General features: G+C 43.2%; 1 protein-coding gene across 3 annotated transcripts; it reads right to left on the bottom strand.

Moving 5' to 3' along the window:
* Positions 1 to 438: 438 nt before the first annotated feature.
* Positions 439 to 14,131, bottom strand: TMEM150B (transmembrane protein 150B). Of its 3 annotated transcripts, none has more exons than XM_039335161.1 (7): positions 14,041 to 14,131; positions 12,739 to 12,816; positions 8,846 to 8,905; positions 7,146 to 7,213; positions 4,966 to 5,093; positions 2,490 to 2,667; positions 439 to 1,687 (listed from the first exon to the last, which is right to left on the bottom strand). In XM_039335161.1, exons 2-7 carry the CDS (start codon positions 12,801 to 12,803, stop codon positions 1,488 to 1,490), a joined length of 699 nt encoding a protein of 232 aa, XP_039191095.1. In that variant the 5' UTR covers positions 12,804 to 12,816; positions 14,041 to 14,131; the 3' UTR covers positions 439 to 1,487. The 3 variants fall into 3 exon arrangements, with proteins under 3 accessions (XP_039191095.1, XP_039191097.1, XP_039191096.1); XM_039335163.1 differs by having other exon boundaries at positions 8,846 to 8,921; positions 14,041 to 14,080; XM_039335162.1 differs by lacking the exon at positions 14,041 to 14,131 and having other exon boundaries at positions 12,708 to 12,813.
* Positions 14,132 to 20,557: the final 6,426 nt, after the last annotated feature.

The following is a 20,557-nucleotide window of genomic DNA, read 5'->3' as shown; positions in this document are numbered from 1 at the left end:
AGTTGTCCACCCGTGTTAGAATGTGTCTGAAGAGATGGAATTGTTTGGGGAACAGTCCATTTAGAGAGCACCATCCTTTTTAAAAGATTCCCAGCATGCTTTGATTTAAGAATGGTTAATTCTATTTACTGTCCCGTCTCCAAAGAAACATGGAACTATTCATTATCCTTTGATTGCCAGAATTCATTTTCACACTTGCAGAAAACTCTGTCTGGGAGTTTTTCCCACTTAGCTAAAAATGTATTGTATGTATCTTCAAACATTTGTCAATCTTCACCTGGTTTTAAATGGTTTATCTCCAAATCTTTCTGGGAGACACAGCCTTTCTATTTTCTACATAGTTAAAAATATTCAATATAATATTAATGCTGCATATAAATGCACCAGACTTGCTGTGATCTAAGAAAAAAAAAAGGAAACATTCTTCTCTGAACAAGATAGGAGCCAAAAACTTTATATTTATTATTTTTTCATCACAAAAGAACTGAAATTGGGCCAGGAAAAGTTATAAATACAGCAATTAAAATAAAAGTTGTCAGGGAGGAAGACAGAAACATTCCCCCCCCCCTTGTGGTAGACTATAATTTAGGCAAAGTTTTAAGAAAATATAAAAGAAAGACAGCTTTGGATTTTCAGATCTGGCCCTCTAATGGGATAATGCAACTTCATTAAATATTAGGAAAAGCAAGTTCCTTTTTGATCAGAGGAAGGACGCCCAAAGTTGTTAATTTCTAAAAGATATAAAGAAACTGGATTCACTCTGATGAGCATAAATCTACCTATAAATCAGATATTTATACACATTTTAAGAAGTTGGGTAGTATTATTATCTTGCAAGTCCAAAAGAAACAGTTCATGCATGTGTAGATATAACCATTCTAGCTGTTTAAACCAGTTTTAGAATATCAGTACATGTAGTTTAGTCAGCTTTGAGGTAGCAAGATCTACTGTGCAAAATGGTTGTGCTGCTTTGTCTGCTTTCTTCCTTTATTCTTCTCCATGGCTCTGCTGGCAAAGAAGAGTGAAGAGGAGGATAACTATTCATTTTCATCTATACTAGGAAGTCAATTAGGAGATAAAAAAAACAAGGCCTCCTCACTTTTCAATTTATAACGGATTCTTCCAGGAAGCTGGTTCGGGCAGGTAAGCTGGCCAATTGGGAAGTAGTTTGCAAAGAACAAACCCAGAAGATGACAAGTAGATCTTCCAATGAAAAACACTGGGGCTAACTTCCCTGTCAGAAGAAAATGGCTGAAGGAAACTTAGGATATTTCTCCTCTACCACAGAATTATATGGATCCAAAATAAGGACGGCCAAATAAGAAAACTTTTTAAATGAGAAAATGATAGGTCAGGCAATGTTTTAGGCTCTCTTTCCCTCACAGCCAAATGCTGAGGACCTGGTGCAGCATTTTCCACCAGAAAATCAGGCCTGGTGCACGGACAGGTTCATTGAGACACCACCTTCTTCTGTGGAACGAGAAGAATCAGAGTGAAAGAGTCTGCACTGAGGTCTGCATGTTCTGGGAGTTCTCATCTGCACACCGGTGCAGTACATGGACTGAGCAGCCGCCGATGTGCTGGAAATCCACCGCAAAAAGGCCAAACAGCAGGAAGAGGGCCATGGCCATGGCCCATTCACAGTAGGCTGCCTCAGAGTGCAGTTGCAGGGAAAAAAGAGCAACCGCTGAAGTTGAAAAGTCAAGGCATCATAATTTCCAGCTAGTGGAGCCAAATTCATAACAGAGTTGGAGAGGGCAACATACATTCCAGGAATGGCTTCAGTTTGATGGGAAGTGAAGGAGGATGGTCGTCCCAAAGGTGCTTTTTTTCTACAAGCAACTGGACTTTCTTGTTGTTTCTTTGAAGAATTTACGCTTCTCATCCAAGAAGCTTCTTCAGCTCTGACTGGATGGTGGGGAATGGAAGGATTTATACTCCTTGCAGATAGCTGGTCATTTGCATTCTTTTAAAGAGTCGTTGAGGCCACTTGGAAGTTTATCTGTCTTCAAGATCAACTGAGTGGTGCAAAAGATGTGGAGCCTTCTTGGAACTGCTGAAAGGACTGTGTTATAGGCTGGAGATAGATGATGTCGTATCCCTCCCCCTCTGTTGAGAGAGGGCTGTTCTATGATGACAGAACTGAACAAGCTTCTTGAATGAGAAGCGTAATGTCTTCAAGGAAAAACAGAAAGTCCAGCTGCCTTTTAAAAAAAGCACCTTTGGGACATTCCCCAAGGATCTGAAGACTTCTTTGATCTTGCAACCTCCCTAAAACATCTTCAAAGAAAATTTCATGAGGCTCATGCCTCTTCCAAACCAATGTTAGGGCAATAGTAACAGGGTTCTACTTCTCCTGCCCCTTCCACCCTAAAGACTGCTAGCTCCACCTCCGCCATCTCTTTCTGCACACCCCTATTCCAGAACTGAGATTCCTACCCACCCACCCACCCCGTGCTCCAGCTGTGCCAATCTCTTATTCAGGATACTGGAAATAAACAAGGCAGAACCACAAAAGCTAAGGAAGAACCGGAGTGGTCCGATCCAGCTCCCTCCATGTCTTGGTTTCACTTGGTTGGTCAGAAAACTCTGGATCCAGAAGTAAAAGATGCCAACCACAAAAGCCAAGAAGGCACCCGTCACATGGACTTCCAGTTGGTTATATTGCTGAAAAAGAGGGAAAGACAGAAGGGTCATTCCATGTCCTTAAATACAGAGGAAGAACATAATAGGTAGAACATAATTATTTATATAGATAGTGCAATCAAATACAGGGAGTCCTTGGCTTATGATCACAATTGAGCCTAACATGTCTGTGGTTAAACGAGACACCTATTAAGTGAGTTTTACCCCATTTTACAACCTTTCTTGCCAGTTGTTAAGTGAATCACTGCAGTTGTTAAATTAGTAATATGGTTTATAAGTGAATCTGGCTTCCTCATTGACTTTGCTTGCCAAAAGATCGCAAAAGGTGATCACATGACCCCGGGACACTGCAACGGTCATAAATATGAGTTAGTCGCCAAGCATCCAAATGGATCATATGGACCATGAGGATGCTGCGACAGTCCTATGTGTGAAAAATGGTCATAAGTCACTTTTTTCAATGCCGTTGTAACTTTGAACAGTCACCAAACGGACTGTTATAAGTCAAGAACATTGGAAAGGTGCTGCTTCCCAGCTTCAGATGCTAGAATTGTCCCAGAGAGAAAAACTTCTAATAGCTTTTCCGTGCTAATTTAAATGAAAGGATCTCAGTAATGAGGACCCATTTGGTGCAGGGATTAAAGTGCTGGATTAGAAGCGAGGAGATTGTGAATCCTTCTTAGGCAGGAAAGTTGGCTGAGTGACTTTGGGCCAATTACACTCTCTCAGTCCAAGTCACCTCATGGCATTGTTATCATGGGAACTATAGGACAAGGAATCACTGTGTATGTCACACCTTGACCTGGACAAAATAAAGGTGGGATAAAAAAATAATAATGCACCATATAAATAATAATAATAGTAGTAGTAGTAGTAGTAGTAGTAGTAGTAGTAGTAGTAGTAAAGTTGGAAGGGACCTTGGAGGTCATCTAGTCCAACCCCCTACTCAGGCACGAAACCCTACACCATTTCGGACAAATGGCTGTCAGTCTCTTCTTAAGAACTTCCAGTGTTGGAGCATTTACTGCTTCTGGAGACAGGTTGTTCCACTGATTAATTGTTCTCACTGTCAGGAAGTTTCTTCTTAGTTCTAGGTTGCTTCTCTCCTTGATTAGTTTCCACCCATTGCTTCTTGTCCTGCCTTCAGGTACTTTGGAAAACAGCTTGATTCCCTCTTCTTTCTGGCAGCCCCTGAGATATTGGAATACTGCTATCATGTCCCCCCTTGTCCTTCTCTTCGTTAAACTAGACATACCCAATGCTAGCAACCGTTCCTTATATGTTTTAGCCTCCAGTCCCCTAATCATCTTTGTTGGTCTTCTCTGTACTCTTTCCAGAGTCTCAATATCTTTTTTACATTGTGGTAAAACTCTCTTCTGAGTACTAACTTCTGATACTGGGCAGGAGAATGGTGCTGTTGTACAGGCAGTCCTTGACTTATAACCATTCATTTAGCGACTGTTTGAAATTACAACAACACTGAAAAAAGTGACTTACAACTAATCCTCACATTCGCAACCATTGCAGCATCCCCACAGTCACGTGATCAAAATTTGGGCATTTGGCAATTGGCATGTATTTACAAGGATTCCAGGATCCCGTGGTCATGTGATTGCTATCTGCAACCTTCTGGCCAGCTTCTGACAAGCAAAATCAATGGGGCAAACCGGATTGACTTAATAAACATATGATTCACTTAACAACTGCAGCAATTCACCTAACAGCCATGTGGGGGGGGGGAGATCATGAAATCAACCACAATTCACTTCACTTGCTTAGCAATGGAAATTCTGGCCCCAACTATGGTCATAAGCCAAGGACTACCTATAACAGGGGTCTTGAAACTTGTCAAGTTTAAGACTTATGGACTTCAACTCCCAGAATTCTTTGCTGGCTGAGGAATTCTGGGAGTTGAAGTCCACAAGTCTTAAAGTTGCCAAGTTTGAAGACCCCTGACCTATAACTTAATCAGCCCCTATCCCAAGTATTGGGATGATTCCAAGTGGAAAACAACAGTGTGACCGGGGGGGGGGGGTGAGGGATGCTAGCTGATGCTATTTCTTCTGCTCTGCAACCAGTCAGGTGGTTTCCAGAGCTTTGAATTAAGCTGTGGGGTAGTGGGAATCAATATAGATCAGCTTCAAAGAGTGGAGGGTTTTTTTAGGTTTAGGATTGAAATCATGTGACAGTGTAAAAGATCGCTGACTTTCTGTCTATGGAGATTCTGTCTGTGATTTCTGTCTAGATTCCTGTCTATGGTGATTCCCTGGCTTTCTCTTCCCCATGCTCTGGTCTTTCTATCTCTCGGTGGTAGCTTACCTGGAAATTCCCCACTAATGATGCACCAAAGGCGCAAAGTAGACCTAAAATAAGTCCAACTAAATTCAGCCAGGAATGACAGCCATAATCTCGGACTTGTTGGTACTTTAGAAAGCAAATCACCACACCTGAAAATAACAGTGGGATAAATTATTTTTTTGGGTCAGATAGATTTATAGCCTAATATGCTGATCCACTGTTGTTAAACACGTCCCCAAAAGAATCTGCTGCTCTTTACATAGGTCAGCATATCCCCCTCCCTCCCTCCCTTCCACAATGGTAAGTGACCCACGTTCCTTGAAAGACAACAGAGAAGAAGTAATTGTAACAGTGCTTGAATAGATTTATGCTGCTTGGTTCAGACGTTGCCAAGCCATGGTTTGTTTCAACATGGTTCACTGAAAGAAAATCACCTTTGATTGAAGAAGCTTCTTGGATGAGAAACGAAACGTCTTCAAAGAAAAACAAGGAAGTACAGTTGGCTCATGAAAAAAGCATCTTTGGGGTCCCCTTTGGTTGTTTTGTTCAACACTTAAGCATGGTAAGAAACTCACTCAAGAAACCCCAGCAACTGGAAATAGAGCCTCTTGTAGATAGTATAGAAGAGCTGTGTTTAGTTTATCATAGCAAAAATGTAGGAGTCAGATAGCATCTTTTCTGAGTAACAAATTGTATTAAAAGGCATAAACTTTCCAGAGCTGCAGCTGAGCTAATGCCTGTTAATTACATTTGTTACTCAGAAAAGGTGATGCTAAACTTTTGATTATTCTTTTTTAACATGGAAAGAATTTGCTGAGCATTTTATTATTTCAAAGCTAGCAGGTTATGGCGAGTCTCTGGTTATATCCAAGAACCCCAAAGTTACATGGATCTCATGTAAAACATTGATTAAAAACAGTTTAAGTATGCCTACATCTACCATGTTTCCCTAAAAGTAAGACCTACCCCGAAAGTAAGACCTAGCTTGGTTTTTGGGGTGGGCCTAATATAAGCCCTACCCCCAAAATAAGCCCTAGTTTTGGGGCAAGGTGCACACCTAAAAATCAAGCTGGGTGGGTGCAGCTGCCCCAAGTGCCCCACATACGCTTACCTTACTGATAGGACCGCCAAAGCTAAGCCTTCCATGCCCCGAAACTTGTTGCGCTGTGTGGTTTGTCACACCGGTGCCACTGCTTGTGGCAGGAGATCGCATGGCACTTTGGGCTGTTTCCGCTACTTGCGGCAGGACGCCACATGGCGCTTTGGGCCATAGCCACTAGCCCAAAGCACTTTGCGGCCTTCTGCTACAAGCGGTGGCAATGGCCTGAAATGCCCTGAGGCTTCCTGCTGCGAGCGGCAGCAACAGTGTGAAGCACCATTTCGGCTCCTGCCACGAGCAGTGGCAACGGCGCAATGCGTCACGTCCAGCTGTAAGCAGTGGCAAGCGGCCGCTGAAGAAGTCATGATGTGGTGCAACAGGTGTCAGTGCGTGGAAGGCCTGGCTGCAGCGGTCCTAACGTAAGACATCCCCTGAAAATAAGACCTAGTGCCTCTTTTGGAGGCAAAAATAATATAAGACTAGATCTTATTTTCGTGGAAACACAGTATAGAGACTCCAGCAGATAATTACTTTACAACTGATAAGGATGCAAGATAAGAAAGGAGACTCAAGAAGCTATCAAAGTGTGAGATTGTTACAATAACTTTCTTTGAAATGAAACGGCAGTTTTGATATAAGAGAAGTGCCAAGACTACTTGTTATTCTAACAAATTGACTCTGCACTTAACTGCTGGAAAGAGGAGAGATAAAGAAACAGCCATTACTGGTATTCTTGGATCTTCTGCCTTTCACTAAAGACATAAATTCTACTGGTATTAACACTTCATTGAAAACGTGCTAAGCCATAACTCTGTGTGAAGCCTGACGACTGTGCAACATGTTCATTATTGTAAAATCCTTGAGTGTTTCCTTAAAAACAGCTCTGCAGAAAGAATCGATATGAAGAAAAACAGTTTTAACAAGTCACCATGCTTTCTTCTGAAAGGGGTGATGGGTCATCAGAATCCTCAAATTCAGGAGTGTCCATTGTAAGAGAGGGCACATTGAGTTTGCTCATCTAACGGATTGATGCATTAAGCTATTAACTGCACGGTCTTGTAGCATTTATAGGATGGGGAATAGATGGAGAGAAATACCTTACCTAAAAAGGCTCCAAGATTAAGAATTTGTCCAAACACACAACTCTGGGGTGGATAAGCACCGCACGTGCTGAGAAACGAGAAATTAGGAAATTTCACATAACTAGATGCAATTTTAGAAGCTGTGGCTGTTTTACTCGTTGCTTCAGAAGTCCCCATCCCAAGATATCATATTCAAAGAGACCAAAAACTGCCTTTCCACGGGCTGGTGGTTATAGGTTGTATTAGGTTATAATTCTCATTAGTTTACTCCTGTGGCAAAGCTTGATTTAAAAAAAACCCCAATCCAATACTTGACTTTTTTAGTATGTATTTGGGTGAAGGAATGTTTTCTGTGTAAAAGAAAGTTGACACAGTCAGCTTAGGCTAAGAGTCTCCAAACTTGGCAAGTTTAAGACTTGTGGACTTCAACTTCCAGAATTCCCCAGCCAGCATGATAAATGCCCCCTTTTTATCCAATGGCCCTGTTTGCCCTCCCTCCCTCCTGCATCTTTTGAAGGGTTGATATTTTCTACTCCATCTCTGCAATTTTCCCAAGATCAAATGTAAGTGTAAAAGTCAATTACGTTTAGACTAGATTTGCCAGACTCTTAAGCAAATTTGGATGAGCAAGGTGATTAACTTACATGCCATAACTCAACTGGCACATGTGATTTTTTCCACATATATTAATAACAATAAAGTAGAGGTAATCCTTGCGAGAAGACTCTTGCGAGTCCCTTGGACTGCAAGGCGTTGAAACCGGTCAGTACTAGAAGAGATCAACCCCGACTGCTCTTTAGAAGGCCAGATCCTGAAGTTGAAACTCAAGTACTTTGGCCAATTAATGAGAAGGAAGGACTCACTGGAGAAGAGCCTAATGCTGGGAAAGATTGAGGGCAATAGAAGACGGGGATGACAGAGAATAAGATGGGTGGATGAAGTCACTGAAGCAGTAGTCGTGAACTTAAATGGACTCCAGAAGATGGTAGAGGACAGGAAGACCTGGAGGAACGTTGTCCATGGGGTCGCCATAGGTCGGACACGACTTCGCAATTAACAACAACAAGGTAGTCCTTGACGTACAACAATTTATTTAGTGAGTGTTTGAAGTTACAACAGCACTAAAAATGGGACTTATGACCAGTCATCAACTTATGACCATCACAGAATCCCCTAGGTCAGCTCACCTTGCTTAGCAATGGAAATTTTGATCCCAAGTGTGCCCATAAGTCAAGGACGACTTGTATTGTTTGTTCTTGGAGGCGAAACCTTCTTCCACCTTACCCAAAACCTTTTCTTAACCATCGGTCCACCTTATCCTAAATCTCCAGTTTTTTGCTTGCTTACCTTTTTGCCCCTTTTGATTTAGGATAGCTATCCCAGTCATGGCAATTTCCAGGTATGTGGACTTCAACTCCCAGAATTCCACAGCCAGCATAGCCACTGAGGAGAATTCGGGGAGTTGAAATCCATACCGGAAATTGCTAAGGTTGGGAAAGACTATCTTAAATCATAAAAAGCAAAAATATAAGCAGGCAAACAACTTGGAGAGGGTATTGTATAAAATTGGGGCAACTACAAAAAAGACCTTCATCTTTACTAGGGATAACTTGGCATTTACGAATTGGGGGAGAAGAGGATTAGAATGGAACATGATTTGTGGGCTGGTGAGGTAAGTTTTCCCACCAAAATACCTGAATTGGGGAAAAAAATTCCATACCTGATATATGGAAATGCTTCCGTGATGTTGACCGAGCCATTTGTAACTGCCATGGCAAATCTGAAGAAATGGGAACCTGGTGAGACAACTAGAACAGTCTTACTGAAACTGAGTTTGTTATCCCTAGTTGACTTAGACAATGTATTGCAGGCCCATCAATGGGAGTGTCAAAATATGCAAGTGATGGGTGTGACATCTCCATGGAAGGCCGTTATCCTCATCATGCACTTACTAAAGTAGGCAGAGTTTCATTGAGATGCTATGGCTGCCATCTTCTCCCAGTTACATGTTATAATGCACATAATGCACATTAGACCAGTGCACACCTTAATAGTGTTTTTTTGGACTGTGTATGAACAGAGCAGCTTGTTCCACATGAAACTTTGCCCCACCATTAAAGTTAGCATGACTCTTAAAACACCAGCACCTTTTTTTCACACTCGTGCAAAATAAGGCCAGGCCTTGATGAATACAGTACTAGAAAAATTCTCTATTTGAATGAAATCCAAAGCCATTTTCCTCATCTTTTTTGAACTACAGGTAGTCCTCGATTTACAACTATTTGTTTAGTGACTGTTTGAAGTTACAACGGCATTGAAAAAAGTGACTTATGAATGACCGTTTTTCACACTTACAACCTTTTCAACATTCCATGATCACATGATCAAAATTTGGACTCTTGGCAACTGGTTCATATTTATGACGGTTGCAGTGTGCCGGGTTCACGTGATCATATTTTGTGACCTCCTGGCAAGAAAAAGCCAAGAAGAAGCCACGAAGAAGTTACTAACTTAACAACCACAGTGATTCACTTAACAACTGGGGTAAGACAAGTTGTAAAATGGGGCAAAATGCTTAGCAACAGATATTTTGGGCTGAACTGTGGTTGAGGATTTCCTGTATATACAATAGTATATTGTATATACCAGTACAGATCATTCAGCATTTTCCCCAGCAATGGTTTCTCAGATATATGTATTTTTAATGTAAACCAGCTTTTTCTAATGTGATGCCCTCCAGATATAATAGGATTTCTAAGAATGGAGATCTCAGAATATTTGGAGTCCATATGTTAATATTAATCTACCAGATGAGCTGCCAGGAAGAAGTACAAGAACTTGTTACACAGCCAACATTAAATGAAAGACATTTTGACCAAGCATAATGTGTGAATCTTGTTACTTCAAATATCTGGGACTATTAAAGGCAGCACAATTTGAGGCTCAAGCTCTAGCTCTGCTAATGACTCCTTAGCAATGAAGCCCATTCACCCTATTTAAAACTTTGCAAACTTTTTAAAGTGCTAGAGCGGGGTATCAAACTCAATTTCATTGAGGGCCACATCAGCATTATGGTTGCCTTCAAAGGGCCAGGTGGGCATGGCTGGGTGGTCGTGGCCGGGTTGCTGTGACTAGGTAGGCATGGCTGGGTGCGCGCACGCATGCACACACACACACACACACAGACACACACACTCCATATTCCACGTTTGGGGATTTCTATCCACAGAGGAAGGAGAGGTCCTGCTCCCCAAGCCCAGACATGATTGGCAGCTTGCCACTCAGATATGGATAAAAGTCTCCAAGCTTGGGGTGGTGTGTGCATGCATGCAGCATGCCAAAGTTCTTGGTTGAATTACAAAGTTCTCTGGAGAGGAGGAGGAGTGGTGGGGAGCTGCATGAGGGAAAGTGCCCCAACAAGCCAGCATCCTTCTCAAAAGGATTCCCTTTTGAAAAGGGCTAGCCTCCCTCATGCAGGACCAGGGAGTGCTGCTCTCCTGCCTCCTCTTCTTGTTCTCCAGAGATGTGTCAAGGCAGAAGTTTGACTTCGTGCTTCCATGCACAATAGCATCACCCTCTGCCTCCTGCTTTGCCAGGAGGGGACACCGGACAGGAAAACGCCAATGTTCGGATGTCTGGCATTGGGAGAAGAACGTCTCCTTTGATGGTGAACCTTTTTAGAAACTGAATGCACAAACTGCAACCCAAAACCCACTTATGCATCATTGAGTGCCGGGTAGGTGTAGCCCATTGGCTGGGTGTGGCCAGTTGGGTGGGCGTGGCTGTGGTGGTAACGGCAGACTGGGTGGGACTAAAAAGTTCAATCAATCAATTCCAACTTTGCAAGATCTTTTTTTTCCCTGCGAGAAGTTGAAATTGACTGATTGAACCTTTTTTTTTTTTTTGCACATGGCGGCGGAGGCCTAAAGCGAAAAGGTTTTATAAAACCCAGCTGAAGGCCTAGGACTGGGGCAACGGCAATCATGCCCACAGAGAGGGCTCTGAGTGCTGCCTCTGGCACCCGTGCCATAGGTTTGCCACCACTGCCCTATTTTGTACCATTAAAACATTAACAACTGGATAAGCCAGGGTGAAGCGATGCCTGCTTTTCTCTGTTAACATATGCACCTTGTTTTGCAACATCTTATTATGCTTTATATCAGTAGTGGCGAACCTATGGCATGGTGCCAGAGGAGGTACTCAGAGCCCTCTCTGTGGGCATGCGTGCGTCGCCCCAGTCCTAGGCCTTCAGCTGGGTTTTATAAAACCTTTTTGCTTTACTCCTCCACCACCATGTACAAAAAAAAAAAGGTTCAATCAGTCAATTTCAACTTCTTGCAGGAAAAAAAAAAGATCTTGAAAAGTTGGAATTGATTGATTGAACTTTTTAGTCCCACCCAGTCTGCCATTACCACCACAGCCATGCCCAGCCAATGGGCCACACCCAGCCAATGCCACACCCACCCGTCACCCGACGATGCATAAGTGGGTTTTGGGTTGCAGTTTGGGCACTCAGTCTCTAAAAGGTTTGCCATCACTGCCTTATCTTGTTCCCACAACAAAGGAAGTCAACAGGACAACTTACTTAGAACGGCTGCAGATCAAACTATTGTAATAGTTAAAACGATGGGAGTAGCGGATTTAGTTATATGTTGGATATACCTCATTTCAGGGAGGCAAAAGGTCTCTCCTATAGGAATGTGTCAGATCTTCGACAAGAATCCCTTTTGCAGGAAAGAACAAAGATTCCCACCCATAGTTATAAAACAGTGATGGCGAACCTTTTAGAGACCAAGTGCCCAAAAACTGGCCCCGCCCCCGCTCCACCCCCTGCCCTGCCCTGCCCTGCCCTGCCCCCACCCCACCCTGCCTGCCTGCCTGCAGGGCCACTCACTGCCTCCAGGGCCCGCCGCAGATCGCCCAGGCAGCCCAGCAGCGCCATAGTGGCCACACCCTCTGCCCACGCCCTGAAGCATCAACTGCATGATGGGGTGTGAGGGCAGAGTCTTGTCTACACTGCCTGGTTGCCATGTCCTTGGCTGCGCTGCTCCCTGTGGGCCACGCTTGGGGGTGACTCTCCTCCAGGGGGGCTGCTGGTGAGGAGGGGGTCACGGGTGGAGGCAAGGCTGGGGCACCGGCATGTGTGCCCAGAGAGGGCTCCGAGTGCCGCCTCTGGCACCCGTGCCATAGGTTCGCCACCACTGTTATAAAACCTTTCTGCCAAGGAGTCTGTCTCAGTAAACCAGACCAGATGAGCTAATTCCACTTTATTCTACAGTTGCTTTGACAGAATCTTGCAAGCCTGAAAGTACAATTCTCCAGCCCTTTTACAGCCCAAGAAACCAGGGAGGATCTCTTTTGAGCTTTTGCCCCACCCACTATCCAACTGTGGGCTATGCTGTCTCTTGTCTGACCATTCTTGGCAGCATATCATCAACCAGTTTCCCGCAATCTTTCTCACAAGGCATTTCAGAGTCCAGGAAATCAATTGGACTTTTCTGCTACCTCTGAGCTTCCCATCCCCATCGCCAACACAAGATCTAATTTGTGCTTCCATTCCCCATACCAGCCCTGAGCCTCACCTATTTCCCCCACCATGCATTTATTACTCACACAACCCAGAAGCCACAAATGCCGACTGTAGCCAGGAACACAGGAAGCAGAGGCCAAAGCAACATGGTGATGGTACGCCTGAAGGCAAAAAACAAACAGTAACAACAAAAACAGGAGAAGACCATTAACGGTGGCCTCAAGTTCCAGGAATCAGGATTAGATGGGGAACAAAATGAAATCAACAAAATGGAGCCCAGGACGGAGACCATATCCCTGAATTCTATGAACCTGGGTAATAACCATTAGATAAAATAATTACAAGCCAGGTTTCCTGGGATCTTTAACTAAATCCATTGACAAGATGATTTCTCGAATCTGCAAAGTCCAGGAAACCTCATCAGCCTTCTCCAAAAGGCTTCTGGCTTGCAAGTGGATGCCACAAGAATTAAAAAGGAAAACCAGGGAGGCTTAAATCTCTAGTTACAAATATATGGATAAAGGTTTATGGCCATTCCTCTGACTCAACAGCCAAGCAGCAAGGCTAGGCTCCTGCCAAGAATTAAAGCAAAAGGTTTTCTTCCTCATAGCTAGGGACCATGAGAAATTGCACTGAAATCTAGGTATACTAAGTGGGGAACTGGCACAGTCCTGCTTACTATGCTGTTAGACAACAGGCAGAGGTGTCCTGTTGGAGGCTTTGGAATAAATAATGGGAGAATTGGATATTACACTTGATTTTAGCCAAAATATATAGAAGGAATCAGAGATTCTGGGCTTGGTTTTGTGGGAATAATCCAGAGAAAGAAATATTTTGGGAAATATTAAAAAGGCAGAATATATTTCACCAAAGGATTTTAAAGGCAGACCCCCCCCCCCCCGCAAGTCTCTCTGCCCCAAATAGAAACCAGGTCTGCAGAAATGCAGATGTGATAATCTTATCAGAAAGACTGGAGTCAGGAAACTGGGATTAGGAAGAAAGTTCCCTAGAATCAACAATCCCTCACACCAAAAATCCAACAGTCATCAGCCACAGCCCCAGAGAAGCAGGCTATGATTTTTGGGTCAGAATAGGATTAACCCGCCACCATCAGAATACCAGAATACACTGAGACTAAGGTCAAAGTTCATGCCACAGGAACAACTCCAAACAAAAGCCCAAGAAGGTATAAAAACCCACTCCCTACTACATGCGGTCACTTTTTTTCCCCAGAGCCATCTTTCTGTCTGGCTCTCCTGTTCAATAAACTACAACCTTCTTTCTAAAGGAGTCTCCATGTTGTTTATTCCCGGCTTGGACTGGACCCTGATGAAGATTTTTCCTTCAACAGTTTCTTGAAACTTTGAATTTAAGAATTTCCTTACCCTACAGCTGCTTGCTGTAATGTTCAGTTTTTTTTCCCCTGTTCAGGATCAAACTCTATTGCAGAAGGAATGAAAGTATGTCAGGTTGTTTTCTAATCACCACACCCAACTCTGGGCTCCTCAGTTGGGGCAAAGGGCACTGTTGCAGTGCTATCAACCTGAGACTTTTGTCCCAGCAAAAGCTTCATTAGTTATGTAACTGACAGCAAAAGCAAAATTTATCTATACTTTATCAGACCCTGGATGCTCCCGTAAGAGTCGGTTCATTTATTTTTTCAGGAAGATCCCTCTCTGTACTGGCAGATTTTGGATCAGCTGGAGCAAGCCCTACAATCTTCAGTCAACATGGCCTCTGGCTATGCGTCCTCAGGATTTGGAGAATTAAAGTCCAGAACTTTTAGAAGACTCCTCTGTTGGGAGATTTAAAAATACATGGGTATGAGAACCCAGATTCTTGTAGAACCTGTTAATTTTGCATAAAGGCATTTCAGCAGCCAGCCAGAGAAAACTCTTACATTCATGAGAAATGAAGTAAAAATAGTTTAAAAAACAAACCTGACATAATTTCTCAGGGAAGAAGTTGGGTAGCTTAGTTGATTTAACATCCTCATTCATTGCTACTGTTGAGCTTCTAGTCCAGTTCTTTAGAGCCTGGGAACCATACTACGCCATAGGGGAATTAACGAACTGTGATCCCACAATGCAATCTTAAAGAGCAGCAAAGATGAAACCCAGCCAAGATTAATTTGTATTTGCTTCATTGTGTGTGTATAATCTACTTTTTGGTTGCATAGCCCTTTCAAAGCCTGGGAATCTCCTCTTTGGGGGAAGGTAGTATTCTGCTGCTAGAACACACAGAGGTTTGCTAAATTTCTGGGTTTTTCCACCGTTCTTGACAAATGACTATTATTTATATCCTGAAGAGGTGAAAGGGTGAAATACATTCAAATAAGCAGCAAGGGAGGGACCGTCTTTAAGCAGCTGAATCCGAATCCCACCCTCACCTTCCCTAACCTGGTTCTTAGTAGGTGCCTTGGATCACAATTCTCACTATCCTTGGTAGCAGAATGGACGGTCTGTGGATTGAAGATGGTGGGCATGGTACTTAGTCAAAGGAGGCAAGAATGCACCAAAATGGAGAAGACTGCTTTTAATCCAACCCCCTGCCTTCTGACCAATACCCAAAGAAATCCTTGACTTAACCACGCTCCCTTTCCTTTGTAGTAAAATTGTGTTCCGAGGACTGACTGGTTTTGCTCAAGGAATGCCACTCACTGTCCTTTGTTCAAGATGATGTTAGAATTACTTGGTGCTGGCACAGATGTAATCTGCAGCTTACATGAAGCCAGTGATTTTTTCCTGAAGGAATGTAGAAATCTTGAATTTAAGAAACTGGATTTGCAGCAACACATGGAAGGCTGATCCAGGTAAAAAGATGGCGGGGCACATTTTGTCACCTACGAATCAAAAGACAGTGGTTTTAGGATCCAAAAAGTGATTGTCTGTGTAACCTGAGATTAGCCAATTTATCTGATTTTTAGGAGTGTCATTGCAGCTGGGTACATGCAATGTATTTTTCTGGGGGGGGGGGGGGAATGGCTGAATTTGTACAGTATGCTAAACTGAAACCAAGTGTTAATACTATAGCTCAGTGGTTCTCAACCTGTGGGTCGGGACCCCATTTGGGGTCAAACGACCATTTCACGGGGGTCGCCAAACAACGCAGTCCGCCATTTTTTTCCCCTTGTCCTTAGCTGTGCTACTCCCTTTTATTCTATTGGCTTTTGAAAGCCAATAGAATAGACTCTCTTGAATAGAGTCTAATTCTATTGGCTTTCAAAAGCCAATAGGAATTGTCCAGGCTGTCTCTGCCCTGCTGAGCACACCAAAAGTCCCATTCTGCAAATGGTGCTGCAAGTTGTCTGCAGCGAAGGCAAGCTGTCTGGAAGTTTCCACCCCTCCCTGCTGAGCAACTACTAAAAATGTAAGTAAAAGAGGGCCAGGAGTGGGAGGTGGGAGCCCGGCGGGCGCAGGGAGGGTTGCTGGCATGCGTGGGGTCCAGCAGGTGCCTTACCTCCCTAGGGCTGGGCCAGCTGGTGGCCCATCCGGTGGTCGGCCTGCTCCATCTCTGCCACTTGCCAGCTATGCCTTGACTGGTGCAGGGGGCGGCACCACGCATGTGCGGCTCTCCCAGGCAGGGAAAGTCCTTGACTTATGACCGGTTGGGTAGTCCTTGACTTACGACCGGTTGGGTAGTCCTCGACTTACGACTGGTTGGGGGTCGCGGCATTAAAAAGGTTGAGAACCACTGGTCTAGACTCCCTATCGTGCAGGTTGTAAGACTGTCCCTAGATGGCAGAGTTCTGGAAAAGCAAGAATCTATTGTACAATATTTCTGCAAGGAGAAAAAGTACTGCATAATTTTTTTTTCCCTTGGTGGCCAACAATAGATTGAACAGTACAGCAGAGACAATAACCACTATGTCTAGCAGGCAAAATATTAGGAGCCTGATAGCACCTTTTCCAACGAACACATTTTATAAAAAGGTATAAGTTTTTATGAGTTGTAGCTTACTTCGTTAGATGCACAGAGTGGCTAGACTGATGTGAGATTAACAAGTATTGTGCTAAAAGCCCAACATGTTTATTGAGACCTTCATCATCTGCCTGAAAGTTTTTGATGTATTGCTCAATGGTGAAATTAAAGTCTTTCCACCCTCCCCAAAAAACAGTCACTCTCTGAGGTCTGCCCTAGAATATCCTGGATGGTTAAAAACAACAGCTGAAAAAACAAATAGTCAGTACAGGTAGTCCTAAACAGTTCTTTTAGTGACCGTTTGTGGGAAGTCAGCCCCCCAGAGAAGGAAATATTAAAAAGGTAGAAAAATGTATTTCCTCAAAGGATCTTTATGCAGAATTTATCCAGAATGTTTCTATTGCCTGTTTTGTATTAGTACCCCCCCCCCACACACACACCATTCATAATCACACTCTTTCATCTTCCTTCAGTAAAGCTCCAGCTTGATTCTTGCCCTGTGTCATTAAAACTTTGTAGGAACAACTTTCAGCAAAATTCCAAGGGGGAGGGAACCAGGCCCCCTCAGGTGATTTGAAATTCATATGCCCTGACTAGGGGAATAGCAGAAAAGAGATCTCCAAACCTAAGCCCTGGATATCTTGCACTGGTGGACTCAGATTGGGAGTCCTAGGGCTCACTATGTGCAATTTAAGAAAACGTAATAGCTTGGCTTGCATACTGGCTATCCTCAATTGGACATCACTAACCTGGATGAACTGAACTAAGAGCTAAGGCAGCCAGTGAAAACGGGTAGCCACTGGTTATGTACTGATGAAGACCATGGCTGTGAAGAATTTTGAGAGGCATGTGCTTCAAAACCTGACTGAAAGCTCAAAGTGACATCCAACATTCAAAAAGAATTGGCATAGAATATTGGACACTATAAATTTCTTTTCCATCTAACAGAATTTTTGCTCTGGTGTTAGACCTTCATGGTTGAACTCTATTAGTGCCTCCCCCCCCCTTTTTTTTTTTTTGCATTAGTAGTTTAAAGTTTGTTGACCAAGTCTCCCTGATCAGATAAATCTTAATCTTGTGCCATTAAAAGTGTGTCACCCATCCTATTATGGCACAAAGGGGAGATTTGTAGGAAGCCATCCCCCCAGAGAAGGAAATATTAAAAGGGCATAAAAATATATTTCCTCAAAGGATCTTAAAGAGGCAGAAAAACATGCCCAGTTTTCTTAATAGCCCCAAGTCTCCCTCCCCAAAGCAGAAACCAGCTCTGTAAAAATGCAAATGTAAATAATCCAGTAAGGTTGGAGGCCCTGAGCTAGAAGATTAAGTTAAGAAGACAAAGACACCTAAAATCTACATACCCGACCCAAAGTGACTTATGACCACTTTTCACACTTATGACTCTTGCAGCCTCCCCATGGTCACATGATCAAAATTCAGATGCTTGGCAACTGAGTCATATTTATGACAGTTGCAGTGTCCCAGAGTCATGTGATCACCTTTTGCAACCTTTTGACAAGCAAAGTCAATGGGGAAGCCAGATTCTCTTAACAATTGTGTTACTAATTTAACAACTGCAGTGATACACTTAACAACTGGGGCAAGAAAGAGCATAAAATGGACAAAACTCACTTAACTATCTCGCTTAGCAACAGAAATTTTGGGCTCAATTGTGGTAGTAAGTCAAGGACTAATATATTTCTTTCCCTATGAGGATTGTGTAAACCTCCCAGAGCTAATAAAAGTGAATGAGCGGCCATATAAATTCTCTAAATAAATAAATAATCCTATTGGCTGCCAAAGTCAGGGGAACATTTAGGGCAAAGTATTATATTGTAGGAGAGAAAATAAATTAAAATCCATACACAGAAATAATAGCCAGATCAGTTTTCTCAGATGTATCTTGTACAAATATAAGGGGAGAATTTGGAAAAAGACAAAAGCCCAGCTTTCATACGCTTTATAAAGAACTATGCTTGCAAAAGCAGAAGCTGAGACTTAAAAAGAGCAGGCATTTTTAAATTATCCAGTATTTTTTTGTTTCTTTCCTGCCAGTGCAACAATTAGAGAAGGAGAAGACTGGAGAAATACTAATGACAACAAAGTTACATCCTCTTAGTTATGTGATGAGCTGAATGTCTCCGGAGCTATAACCCCTAATTGACATTTAGAGCTTCAAGTTCACTAGGGAATTATGGGAGTTGAAGTCCACCCATCTTAAAATCCCTGAGCTAGAGAAACACTTTTAAGAGTTATACTTTACCCCCAGTGTTTCTCAACCTTGACAATTTTAAGGCATGTGGACTTCAACTCCCAGAATTCCACAGCCAGCAATGTCCCAATTCTGGGAGTTGAAGTCCACATGCCTTAAAATTGTCAAGGTTGAGAAACACTGCCCATTTTAAACCTACAAATAACAGGAACAGGGACAAATTTCTATAGCGGCTGAAGGACACATAGCCTTTTTTCCTTTTGGTCCTAATCCTGGGCCACACATACTCTGGCAACATTTTTTTTTTTTTAATAATCCCAGGCCTGTGAGTGAAAGGAACTCGCTATTTTTAGCTCTATCACTGTTAAAGCACTTTTTTCCCCCTCCCTCCCCTCCTGATTATGACACTGTCCAGTTAAGCTTGGCCACCCATCATCTTAGGAGGGAAGTGGTGATGGCTGGGAAAAAAAGATTCAGAAGAGGGGTCAGCAATTGGGATAGTAAATTTGATGCCAGTCCAGCTTCTGCCAGCTCCAGGATGGTTGGAGAGGACTTTGACTCATTAATGGAGAAAGGCCATAAATGTGACTAGTGAAGAAATGTCCTATGCAAGTCACTAACAGATGCCGACAGGGATGATAGGGAGTGGCTACAAAATTGAGGTAATATACAGTTTGGCTTAGTGCAGGGGTAGGCAACCTTGGCTCTTTTATGACTCGTGGACTTCAACTCCTTGACTCAGGAATGGCTGGCTCAGAAATTCTGGAGTTGAAGTCCACGAGTCATAAATGAGCCAAGGTTGCCTACCCTTGGCCTAGTGGTTAAAGTGCTGGCCTAGAAACCAGGAGACAATGAGTTCTAGACCCACCTTAAAAGGCCAGCTGGGTGGCTTTGGGCCAGTCACTCTCTCTTAGCCCAACCTCTACCTCACAGGGTGGAGGTTGTGTGGAAAATAGGAAGAGGGAGTATTAGATATTTTCCTCTGCCTTGAGTTATTTATAAAAATAATAAAGGCGGAATAAAGAAATGGCAGTGATTTAATCCTGCTCTGAGCTTGGCTAAATTACATCAACAAACCTCTCTCTAGTTCAGTGGTTCTCAACCTTTTTAATGCCGCGATCCTAAACCGGTCGTAAGTCAAGGACTACTCAACTGGTGCAGCACCGTTTGCAGAATGGGACTTTTGGCGGGCTCAGCAGGGCAGAGACAGCCTGGACAATTCCTACTGGCTTTTGAAAGCCAATAGAATTAGACTCTATTCAAGAGAGTCTATTCTATTGGCTTTCAAAAGCCAATAGAATAAAAGGGAGTAGCACAGCTAAGGAAAAGGGGAAAAAAATGGCAGGCTGCGTTGTTTGGCGACCCCCATGAAATGGTCATTCGACCCCAAATGGGGTCCCAACCCACAGGTTGAGAACCACTGCACTAGTTCTCCCTGTATAATATATGGGATGATAAGTGTGACTTTTTATCATTAAAAGTCATTATTGGGGCTGAGGAACAGCTGGCTTGAAGGCTGGATCTGCCCTACCAAATTTCCCCTCTAACATGTGTGGTTTTAGAAAGGGGGGGAATGGACTGTGCAGAATGCCTTGAATGCTCTTTGTCAATGTCCAAACATCATAACGGAGGTGGGGGAGAGGTCTAAAGCAGGGTTCCTGGGGATTCCTCTGCCCCCTTATATTTCTGTTGGAAAAGTCCGGTCCCAGAAAGCTGCCTCTTTGAACAATGTGAATGCATTTGCAGCAAGTTCTCTGGCACTTTCTACA

The sequence above is a fragment of the Crotalus tigris genome, unplaced genomic scaffold, assembly GCF_016545835.1.
Source record: "Crotalus tigris isolate CLP2741 ecotype Arizona unplaced genomic scaffold, ASM1654583v1 scf7180000017639.5415321, whole genome shotgun sequence".
NCBI classification, from domain to species: Eukaryota; Metazoa; Chordata; class Lepidosauria; order Squamata; family Viperidae; genus Crotalus; species Crotalus tigris.
The sequence above is the reverse complement of the archived record's forward strand: the minus strand, read 5'-3'. Positions and strand labels throughout refer to the sequence as shown.